The 9,737-nt window shown below is 39.0% G+C and overlaps 3 protein-coding genes across 3 annotated transcripts; 2 read left to right on the forward strand and 1 right to left on the reverse strand.

Moving 5' to 3' along the window:
• The first annotated feature begins 324 nt into the window (after nt 1–324).
• LOC147621040 (uncharacterized) lies at nt 325–1,332 on the forward strand. The gene is made up of 2 exons (XM_086825381.1): nt 325–1,101; nt 1,189–1,332. The coding sequence occupies exons 1-2, from the start codon at nt 613–615 to the stop codon at nt 1,330–1,332; spliced, it is 633 nt and encodes a 210-aa protein (XP_086681507.1). The 5' UTR covers nt 325–612.
• Nucleotides 1,333–2,342: 1,010 nt separating this feature from the next.
• Nucleotides 2,343–3,607, forward strand: LOC147621041 (ubiquitin-like-specific protease 1D). Its single transcript, XM_086825499.1, has 6 exons — nt 2,343–2,378; nt 2,457–2,630; nt 2,718–2,855; nt 2,942–3,035; nt 3,146–3,247; nt 3,355–3,607. Coding segments are annotated over exons 1-6 (606 nt in total). The 5' UTR covers nt 2,343–2,376; the 3' UTR covers nt 3,451–3,607.
• Nucleotides 3,608–4,562: 955 nt separating this feature from the next.
• On the reverse strand, nt 4,563–9,353 carry LOC147621042 (uncharacterized). The gene is made up of 7 exons (XM_086825382.1): nt 8,998–9,353; nt 8,535–8,647; nt 7,095–8,275; nt 6,949–7,016; nt 6,373–6,864; nt 5,730–6,120; nt 4,563–5,641 (listed from the first exon to the last, which is right to left on the reverse strand). Exons 3-7 carry the CDS (start codon nt 8,272–8,274, stop codon nt 4,563–4,565), a joined length of 3,210 nt encoding a protein of 1,069 aa, XP_086681508.1. The 5' UTR covers nt 8,275; nt 8,535–8,647; nt 8,998–9,353.
• Nucleotides 9,354–9,737: the final 384 nt, after the last annotated feature.

Raw genomic sequence — 9,737 nt, forward strand, 5'->3', positions numbered from 1 at the left:
TTAGTACACAGTCGTACTTTATCCCTGGTTTACTATACGAACAGACCCAGTTTGAGAACCAGCCTTCTTTTAATGATGGTGCTTATTGCATGCATGCTTATAGTTTGAAAATCAGCCGTATTTTAACGATGGTGCTTATTTATCCCTGGTTTACTATACAAACAGACCCAGTTTGAGAACCAGCCTTCTTTTAATGATGGTGCTTATTGCATGCATGCTTATAGTTTGAAAATCAGTCTTATTTTAACGATGGTGCTTATTTATCCCTGGTTTACTATAAGACCCAGTTTGAGAACCAGCCTTCTTTTAACGATGGTGCTTATTGCATGCATGCTTATAGTTTGAAAATCAGCCTTATTTTAACGTTGGTGCTTATTGCATGCATGCTTATAGCCATGCTTGGGTTCACTTATTGCCATGATTAATGTCTTCTTGTCATGCATGTGTTTAGTAATATGCAACCATGCATACATGACACACTTAAAGCTTCAACCTAGTTTAACCCTTGTGCACATATTCTTGTAGTCTTTCTTTTTGCTAAAAGTATGTGGTTCCAATTTGTGTATGTCACCTCTTTATATTGATGGTGAGTTCGGTACTCATTGCTATTAGATGCCACCTGCAAACCCTCTTTATGAGGAGATAATTCTTCCTTCTGGGAAACTTGCTCGGCAATGTCGAGTCTCAGATACGTGTCCTAGATGGAACACGAACTACATCAAGAGAATTCATATGATCCGCCACTTGAAAGTCGACCATGGCTTAGAGGTGGATATCCCACTTCAAAAGACAGGACGCCCCTTGGGTGGTGGAATGCAAGGAGCTTCAAAGAGTGCTGCAAAGCAAGCACAGACAAGGTTTCTAGATGCAAAACGTAAATTTGAAATCAACATGAAAAACAATGAAAAGAAACAAAGACTTTTGGCTGAAGATGCTTGGGAAAAGAAAGCTCCTACCAACTTGTCTAAGAGAGCCTACAACATGCGAAAGGAAGCATTCATCGAGGGATTTGTTGCCAAGGGCATGGAACAATACATGGAGAACAAGGATAAACGCATGCAAGGGATTGAACGGCGCATTAAAGAGGGATATTCCAGACATGTGAGATTTTCTCTTGTCCTATTAACCTTAATTGTGAAATATATTTATACCATGAACATTATTAAGCTCTCATTTTGCATCTTGTAGCGACGCCAAAAAGAAAGTGATGATTCTGACAATGATGATGGTGAAGTGGGTTCTCAACGGATGGAAAACCTCGATGAGGACATATTCACAAGCGGCAAGGATGAAAATCAGAAAGAGTCTCCTCCTTTGGTATGCAAGATATGATTTTTTGATTTTTTTTTACTTGTTCATTGCTTGTTATCTTTACTCTCATAACATGCCACTCTCTTGAAGGGCTCTCTTGATGAGGCGAACCATGAGCATGGGGCTCCATCTCAAGTGAAGAAGAGACAAAAGTGTGTTGTTTTTTCTCCTTTGAAGGTAAGAGATGGATGTACTAGTTGGTCTGATGGCTTCTGGTGTACAAGTTAAGTAGAGGGCTTCTTTAAAAACATGGTACTAACCTTAAATTGCGTGGACCATGAAACTTTGTAATCTTCCAATTCATAAGACTCGATCAAAGAAAAATGTTCAAATCCATGATAGTGAAGGCTCCTCACATGGCAACAAAATAATCGATGACGAAGTGTCGATGAGAAATGTGGAATTCGAGGAAAAAGCCCCCCTTACAACGGTATGAAAATACATCTCTTCAACCTTTGTACTGCTTTGAGGTTGTTTTCCTTACCCTAAAATACATAAATATGCTTTATTTCTTGTTTCCTCACTTTAGGAGAAAATTGTCAACAAGGAGGCTCATGTAGGACTCTCTAAAAAAAGTAAGAAACGGAAGAAGGTAAGGGGTGGAAGATGTCTCTTCGTACACAATTTAAGAGTAGGATTTATTTCACATACCATGGCTCCTTATGTCAACTCTTGTTTGTTTGAACTTGAAGGGGATGGCTTGCAATGTGAATGCAACTTATTTTGATATTAGCTCTCCGAGTGAGAGTAAGCCTTCAAATGTAATAATAACAATATCCACTAGTGACATTAAGACGCACAATGTCTTGGGCAAGGTAAAAGATCTAAGTGCGGTCTATGAAAGGTATACTTTTTATAACTCTATGGCTTGAATATTGAATTATCTTATCATATGCATGGTTTAAAGTTACGCAAGGATTGATTTTTTGGTTGTGTAGACTTCACCACGGATTGACTATTCACTTACACTCTACACGTTGGGGATTCATTGCCGAGGTGGATGTGCAATTAGCTAAGTCACTCATGAATGTGGAAGCGTCTACTCGTGTGCTTAACCTATTTGCCATGTCGGTAAATTTTTCAATTCTGAAATATAGCTTTTGGATTTGCAGCTCAAAGATGTGTAAAGCATGTTCATTTTGTAGGTGGATGGAAAAAACCCTACCTGTACATGCTCTGGAGAAGGTTACATTCGTGGATAGTTTGTGGTATGACTATGTGGCTTCACGGCGTCCAACGAGGAATACTTCCTTGCAGAATTTCTTTGGACATATTGATCTGAGCAAGCATGTGTTCTTGTTTCTACCTCTAGTACATAGGTAAGGTCAATACTTTACTCATATTGATGCATGTGTTCTTGGTTTTGTCATGAGTAGACAAAGCACTTACAACTTCATGTTTCTTAGGCACCACTGGACTCTTTTTGTGGTCTATAATTCCCACAGCATGAAGGTGAGAGGCTTGTCATCGAGAAAAAATATTCTCCTTCACCTAGACTCACTGCATGTAGGGAATTCGGGCGAGTATGTTTCCATTGTGCAACGGTAAGACAAGAGCTTTACTTTGAAGTTCATGAATCCATAATGCTTGGGTGAATGCTAGCTAACATTTTACATGTATATATTTGTAGAGTTCTTGAGTCAATTTCTTCAAGTTGCACACATGGACCATTACAAGAGTCTCTTGCATGCCCATCCACTGGGTTTGAGTTGAAGTGTATAGAGGTATGTGAAAATTAATTTTGGCTTTGAATATTGAGACATAGTATATATAGCATGATATATGGCATTTTTTGGATTCAATCAAATGAGACATACGTATGTAAACATTGTAGGTGCCAAAACAACCAAACGCAATTGATTGCGGATTTTATGTAATGGCATTTATCAAGAAACTTATCGATGGGAGCCTTATACATACACCTCCAAAGCATTGGGTATCCACATGCTTATTAAAAAGCTTCCTTATGAAATCTCTTTCTATGTATGAGCTAAATGTGAATTTGGTGTTATAAACTCTAACATTGCTTTTTTCCTTGTGTAGCTATCAAAGAAGTGGTTCGACCATGGATACGTCATGAAGTTGAAGAATGAGTTCAATTCTTGGCTTAGCCATGTAGTGGATGAGCATCTGCCCTAACCATCGTGACCTTAGTTCGCTATGTTAGTTTTTTGTCAATGGATGGCTTATGCCATTCCATGATATATGACATTTTATGTTAAGTTGGGATTTTATAGTTCGCAAAAAATTGAATTTGTAAGGCTACACTTCCATGGATGCTAAATGTTTTGATTCTATTCCACATTAGAGCTATCAATATTCAAAATGGTAGTGGGTTCTCTTTTTGAATTCTTTTGAAATCTCTTGCTATGTATGAGCTAAATGTGAATGCTACATGTGTCAATGTAGTGCTTATGTTTGGTTTTAGGGTTGATTTTTACTTTATGCAAAACATTTGTACTTGCCACCATTTCACAAAATTTGTACTTCGGCTTGTCCTAGTTTACTGCACAGTCCTAATTTACACCAAAGTCTTTACAAACACTATATAAACAATGAGAGAGATCATCCAAAGGAGAGATCATAAACACTCAACAATGAGAGAGATCATACATAAATCCAATGCCGCACAAAGAGAAAAAAATAAACAGTACTTGCCAACAATTCACAACATCTGTACTTCGGCGTGTGTGTGTTTTCATAGACCTAGTTTACTGCACAGTCCTAGTTTACTGCACAGTCCTAGTTTACTCCACAGTCCTATTTTTTTGCATTGTCCTAGTTTAATACACAGTCCTAATTTACAATAAAGTCCTTACAATCACCATATAAACAATGAGAGAGATCATCCAAATGCTTACCAAGGAGAGATCATAAACACTCAACAATGAGAGAGATCATACATAAATCCAATGCCGCACAAAGAGAAAAAAATAAACAGTACTTGCCAACAATTAACAACATCTGTACTTCGGCGTGTGTGTGTTTTCATAGACCTAGTTTACTGCACAGTCCTAGTTTACTGCATAGTCCTAGTTTACTTCACAGTCCTATTTTTTTGCATTGTCCTAGTTTAATACACAGTCCTAATTTACAACAAAGTCCTTACAATCACCATATAAACAACGAGAGAGATCATCCAAATGCTTACCAAGGAGAGATCATAGACACTCAACAATGAGAGAGATCATACGTAAATCCAATGCCACACAAATACAAAATAACACAATAATTGCCACCATCCTCATATATCAAGTGTACAACAACACAAGTCTAACGCGCGATGCGTATATCTTTTCGAGGACTTGTCCACTTGGAAGAGTCAAAGAAAAGTGTCTCTCCTCATCCTTACAATCACCATACAAACAAGACATGATCTTACATTGCAAGCTTTGTAATCCATCGCACAATAGCACATACTTGTTTATGAGGACGCCTTCAACACCGACGGGAGCATGTCTTTCAGTTAAAGGCAATAAACCATGGCAAGTGTGACAAGAGAGGGTAGAAAGGGGGTCTACCAACAATGTTTTCGTGCAGCAGTGTGGGCACCAAATACGTGGTCTTTTATCAAATTGAATACGATGTCTACCACGTTGATGTTTTCTTCTCAATACACCGGATACATGAGCTCGTTTGTTGGGGTGACACAATGCTGCTTCCTGAATTGAAGTTGGAATGGTATTGAAAGGCTCTCTTGGCCTTCCATGTCCAAGCCTAGTTGTCGTCACATGTGCTTGAATTTGACGAACATTCCCTCTTGTAGGCATGTCAATCTCCTTTGGCTTGATAAGATTTGAAAGGTACTCCTTTGAGGTTTGTAGCTGTGTCAAGCATAATTCTTTTTCTGTAGAGTCCTTTGTGTCCAATTCTTCCTCTATTTGACTTAAAATTCTTCTAAATTCCTCAATGCAGAGATGAATGTCTTCACTTGTGTTGGCCTGTATCATTTCCATCTGATTACAAGGGCTTGCAGAAGTCTCACAAATCTCATGATCCATAGAAACCATTCCCAAGGTGCGTGCATTGTCAATAATGGGAAGAAACTTGTATAACTCAGGAAAGTGATGCCTCATTATCAATCTTATGCCATATAAGTGCTTGCAGTCACTTGTCCAATCGGGGCAATCACAATAATTGGATTGCATACTCACATGATACCAGTGGCTTGAAGAAGAGGTGCTTTGAATCTTGAACGACAAGGCCATTTCATTGATGACTTTCAACGATGAGGGGTCACTTTCAAACCGTTGTAGTATTCTCTCCCCAGCAGACAACCTTGAAGTGTGCATCTTTGACGATCCACGAATACTAAAGCGCCCAGAATCGGCTAGATCAAGAAATACAAATGTCAAGAAGAGGATTTTCGATACTTTAAATGAATACAGCAAAAATGTGAAAAGAACTATTGATATTACCTATTTCTTGCTTTTGCTTGAAGAACTCAAGCATAGTTCCACCCATGCGCCTGCCAGTCTTTGAATCGCCCACAAGAGCATGTATAAGTTCAAGCATGGACCGGTTGATTTGTGCATCCAAGAGAGTGTATTTTATGTATTGCCATAGGCGCTCCACCAAGTTAGTAGTATCAACATTCCCATAAGAGAACAATCGGCCAAATTTTGGCCATCGCCTTCGCCAAACACATGTCGACCCACACCAACCATTTGTCACATACCGAATGATATTGTCATGGGCATTGTAACATTGTAAGAAATGTTGATACTTCTGTTCGAATTCCATTTCTGTGACCGAGTGCATGAGATTTGACATTGATGTGTAAATCTCATCTTGTAATTCTTTGGAAACCTGCATTTTTCACATTTTTTTTGAGGTTAAATTATAACCCAAAACTCATGTTAAATCAGACATCCTAAGCTACTCTCAATTACGAAGTACTGTGTTACTGCATAGTCCTAGTTTACTGCACAGTCCTAGTTTTTGCACAGTCCTAGTTTACTATCCAGTCCTAGTTAATGCACAGTCAGTCCTAGTTTACTATTCAGTCCTAATTAACTGTATACCCACATTCCATATCCTTGAAATATTGCAAGCTCTTACTTGTGGTAACAAATTCTCAACCCAAGCTTTCTTAGCATGGAACCAACATAGGATAACATGGCATGCAACTTGTTGGCGAGTTTCTTGGTCTTGTTGAACCCAACAATGCGGATCTTCGTCAACCACCTTAAGCAATGGCTGTAGTTCTTGTGGACACTTGTCAATGACTAGAGCTGTAGGACGAATATCTCCCATTCTTGAAAAAACCATTTTCATAGTGATCTCCAAGGCAATGCTCTCACCATGAGAGCCTGGGTCATTAGTGCACATCATACACCACACTGGAATGCCAACTCCAAGTTGGTTTGGTAGCACAGCTGCATATAATGGTAGGCCAAACTTATTTGTCTTGAAAGTACTATCAATAGCCCATGAGTTATGCAAGGAGAATCGAAGTGCCATTTGTAACATCCACGTATCTTGAATAATAAGAATGAATGGTTTGTCTTTGTCTTCCTTCGCTTGAGGATTGTAGGGCTGACAATATAGCACCTATATCCACGAAACTTGTAATTAAGAATGTATGGTAAGATATAAAGAAACTCCAATGATGTCAAGAAAAACCACCAAACTCACCTTGTTTTGTGTCTTTAGTTTCAAGCATTCCATGTACATCAATGCCCAATCATCTTCTGTAGCTTTGTCTGCAATAACATGAATGTCAAGAATATGTATTCACATAGAAAAGAAACCACGAATGTACATGAGTATTAGAATTCTACCTTGATTGCGTACTTGGTATGACAACATGGAGACCTCTTTTGGAATCATGAAAAACCTAAAGATCGTGCGATCTAGGTCTGAAGATTTCTCCATATGCAATCTCTCTTTTGAGAGTGACATCCTTGCTACATGGCGAGAGCTACCAATGTCAAACAAATCCTCTATACAACGCTCAATGACAATAGGATGGACTGGCAAATGATATAGATCATTTCGAGTGCCAGGAACATGTCCCTTATGAGAAGCATATAATGAAATAACTGCTTTGTCTTTTGTATTCAAATACTCCACTTGTACCTTAAACGGACAGTGACACTTCTTTGAGGTCCTCAATCTCCTTAGTGTCCCCTTTTGAGTAGGTTCTCCACCTCTATGGCACAAGTAATCAACAACCCTCTTTGATGGCCCTTGGTTTTTTGTTGAGCGAACTTTCACAAGCCTCACTTTGTGCTCTATCATTATCTCTATCAAATGCCTCTCCACATTAGAGCTATCAATATTCAAAATGGTAGTGGGTTCTCTTTTTGGGTTCTTTTGAAGCCAACGTGGAATAGAATCTCCATCCGGTCCTTTTACCATGTTTCTGCAAGCACAAGAATTAATGAAGTCCTTTACATAAGAAATAGGGATTCCATGTTGACGAATGTCAACACACCATGTTTCTTTAATGGTTTCAAGGGTTTCCTTTATCCCTCTATGATCTCCACACTCCAATATATTATGACATGTCATGACAATATTCTCCCATTCCTCTATGCATGCTATCCTTAAATTTGGAAATGACTTTAAGCGAAGCACAAGGGAGCCATCTTGATTCGGATCCAAGCAAAGATTTTCCTTCATTCGCCTCCATTTCTTTAGATCAAGGATTCCTCTATAATCGAAAGTCTTAAGACTCTCAATGGTCATCGACAAATTCCCTTGAATAACCATGACCATCACATCATAACTTCTCCTATCAAAGGAGAAATATATAGGCGATAGATAAAGCAGTGGATTAAGTGACTCTTTGGCACTTTCTTCAATTTCTTTGCTTTCAACCCTTTGTGCAAAGAAACCATCCTCTTCCTGACTCCAACTAGATTCTTGGCTACTTGTATCAGGCACCAAGTATTCTTCGATCGTAGTTTGCTCACTTGGGCCATCTTCAATCCCACGATCTTCAATCCACAAGCTCATCCTTCACACGCATGGACATATTTAGAAAGTTATCATGTTTGAAAACGCAAAAAATTTTCTTAATACAATGCTATTCATCTATCCCTTAGACTGTCGTAGTTTGCTAACAGTCCTAGTTTACTACACAGTCCTACTTTCCTTACTTTTCTTATTTTACTGCGTAGACCTTGTTTTTTGATTTTCCTAACACATATCAAATAGACTGAGTGATTTAGAGAGAAGGGAGAGAGAGAGAGAGAGAGAGAGAGAGAGCAAATTACCTTGAATGTTAAGCAAGCTTCTTTGAGTGAAAGGGATCAAAAGGGGTGGTGTAAGGAACATATGACAAGGTGGAAGCGGGCATTCTTTGAATGACAATGAAAGGCGCTCAAACCTGATTAATTGAACGCAATACAAAAAAATGATTTACAAAAAATGATTTATATTCCCAAAAAAATGCAATACAAAAAATGCCATATATCATGCTATACAAAGGACACACTATTGAAAGTCAATCCATAAAATCATCATTGTTGGCAACTTGGCATATGCGTTTGGAGGAGTTGTTGCATTGTCAATAAACTCAACGTTTATGCATTAGTCTCATAAATCAAACTAAACTAAACTAGGATCATCACCGTTTGCTTATAGTTTGAAATCTTTGAAATCTTTGAAATCATCACCGTTTGCATAGCATTGTCTCTAATGACCATCGACGAACAAAACGTATGTTTTTTCACATACCTCTACTACGGCCGAGTGCTTGTTACGCTTTGTCAATCAGACTCCTCCGTCTCGAAAGCTTTTGTCTCCCTCACCAGCTAGGTTTTACAGGTGTTCAACCGACGGCCACGAATCGCGCTGCCAGTTTCGCTTGATCCGACGGCCGAAATTATCTTCCCAGTTCGCGCTGCGATGATCCTAGTTTAGTTTTCAAAAAATTTAGATCGACGGCCAGGAATCGCGCGATCGTGGCAGCCGTCGATTGCGCGTCCTAGTTTACTTTTAGATCGCGTGGGATCGGATGGCCGAGAACCGCGCGCTCTTCTCAGCCATCGATCCCACCTGAGGCGCTTATTAAAAGCACCGTGTGATATAGCGACGAGGCCGGCCGCCCCTCCCCCCGCCCCTCCCCCCCCTCCCCCCCCTCTTGAGTTGAAGCGCGTAGTTGATTCGTGGAGAGACTTCTTACAAAGCTATGGATAAAGTTTTAAAAATAAAGAAAAGGCTTTTTTTTTAATAAAGAGAGAGAGAGAGCTTATGCGCAGCTGTAAAAGCCATGGCCAGGTATTAAAGCTTTATTTTTAAAAAAAAATTTTGTTTCACTTCTCCCTGCAATCGGCATGGGTGCAAAAATCGAAGGCAAGTGATTTTTTTTTCTTCCTTCTTCGATAAAGCAATGCACACTGCTCATTGTTTTCTCATTGTTTTGTGGAGAAGCTTCAGTTTAAAAAGGTTAAGTATATTAAGCTTTAGTTAAGTTT

Source organism: Cibotium barometz, chromosome 31, assembly GCF_041138505.1.
Source record: "Cibotium barometz isolate CiBa-2024 chromosome 31, ASM4113850v1, whole genome shotgun sequence".
Classification (NCBI taxonomy): Eukaryota; Viridiplantae; Streptophyta; class Polypodiopsida; order Cyatheales; family Cibotiaceae; genus Cibotium; species Cibotium barometz.

Excerpts from the sequence above, each read along its gene's own strand:
- LOC147621040 (XM_086825381.1), top strand. The coding sequence starts at position 613 with ATGCCACCTGCAAACCCTCTTTATGAGGAGATAATTCTTCCTTCTGGG. Across the intron at positions 1,102-1,188 it reads AAGAGGGATATTCCAGACAT|CGACGCCAAAAAGAAAGTGA; the intron begins GTGAGATTTTCT and ends TGCATCTTGTAG.
- LOC147621041 (XM_086825499.1), top strand. Across the intron at positions 2,631-2,717 it reads TTTCTACCTCTAGTACATAG|GCACCACTGGACTCTTTTTG; the intron begins GTAAGGTCAATA and ends CATGTTTCTTAG. Across the intron at positions 3,248-3,354 it reads ATACACCTCCAAAGCATTGG|CTATCAAAGAAGTGGTTCGA; the intron begins GTATCCACATGC and ends TTCCTTGTGTAG.
- LOC147621042 (XM_086825382.1), bottom strand. The coding sequence starts at position 8,274 with ATGAGCTTGTGGATTGAAGATCGTGGGATTGAAGATGGCCCAAGTGAG. Across the intron at positions 6,865-6,948 it reads AACTAAAGACACAAAACAAG|GTGCTATATTGTCAGCCCTA; the intron begins GTGAGTTTGGTG and ends TCGTGGATATAG. Across the intron at positions 5,642-5,729 it reads CAAGCAAAAGCAAGAAATAG|CCGATTCTGGGCGCTTTAGT; the intron begins GTAATATCAATA and ends TTCTTGATCTAG.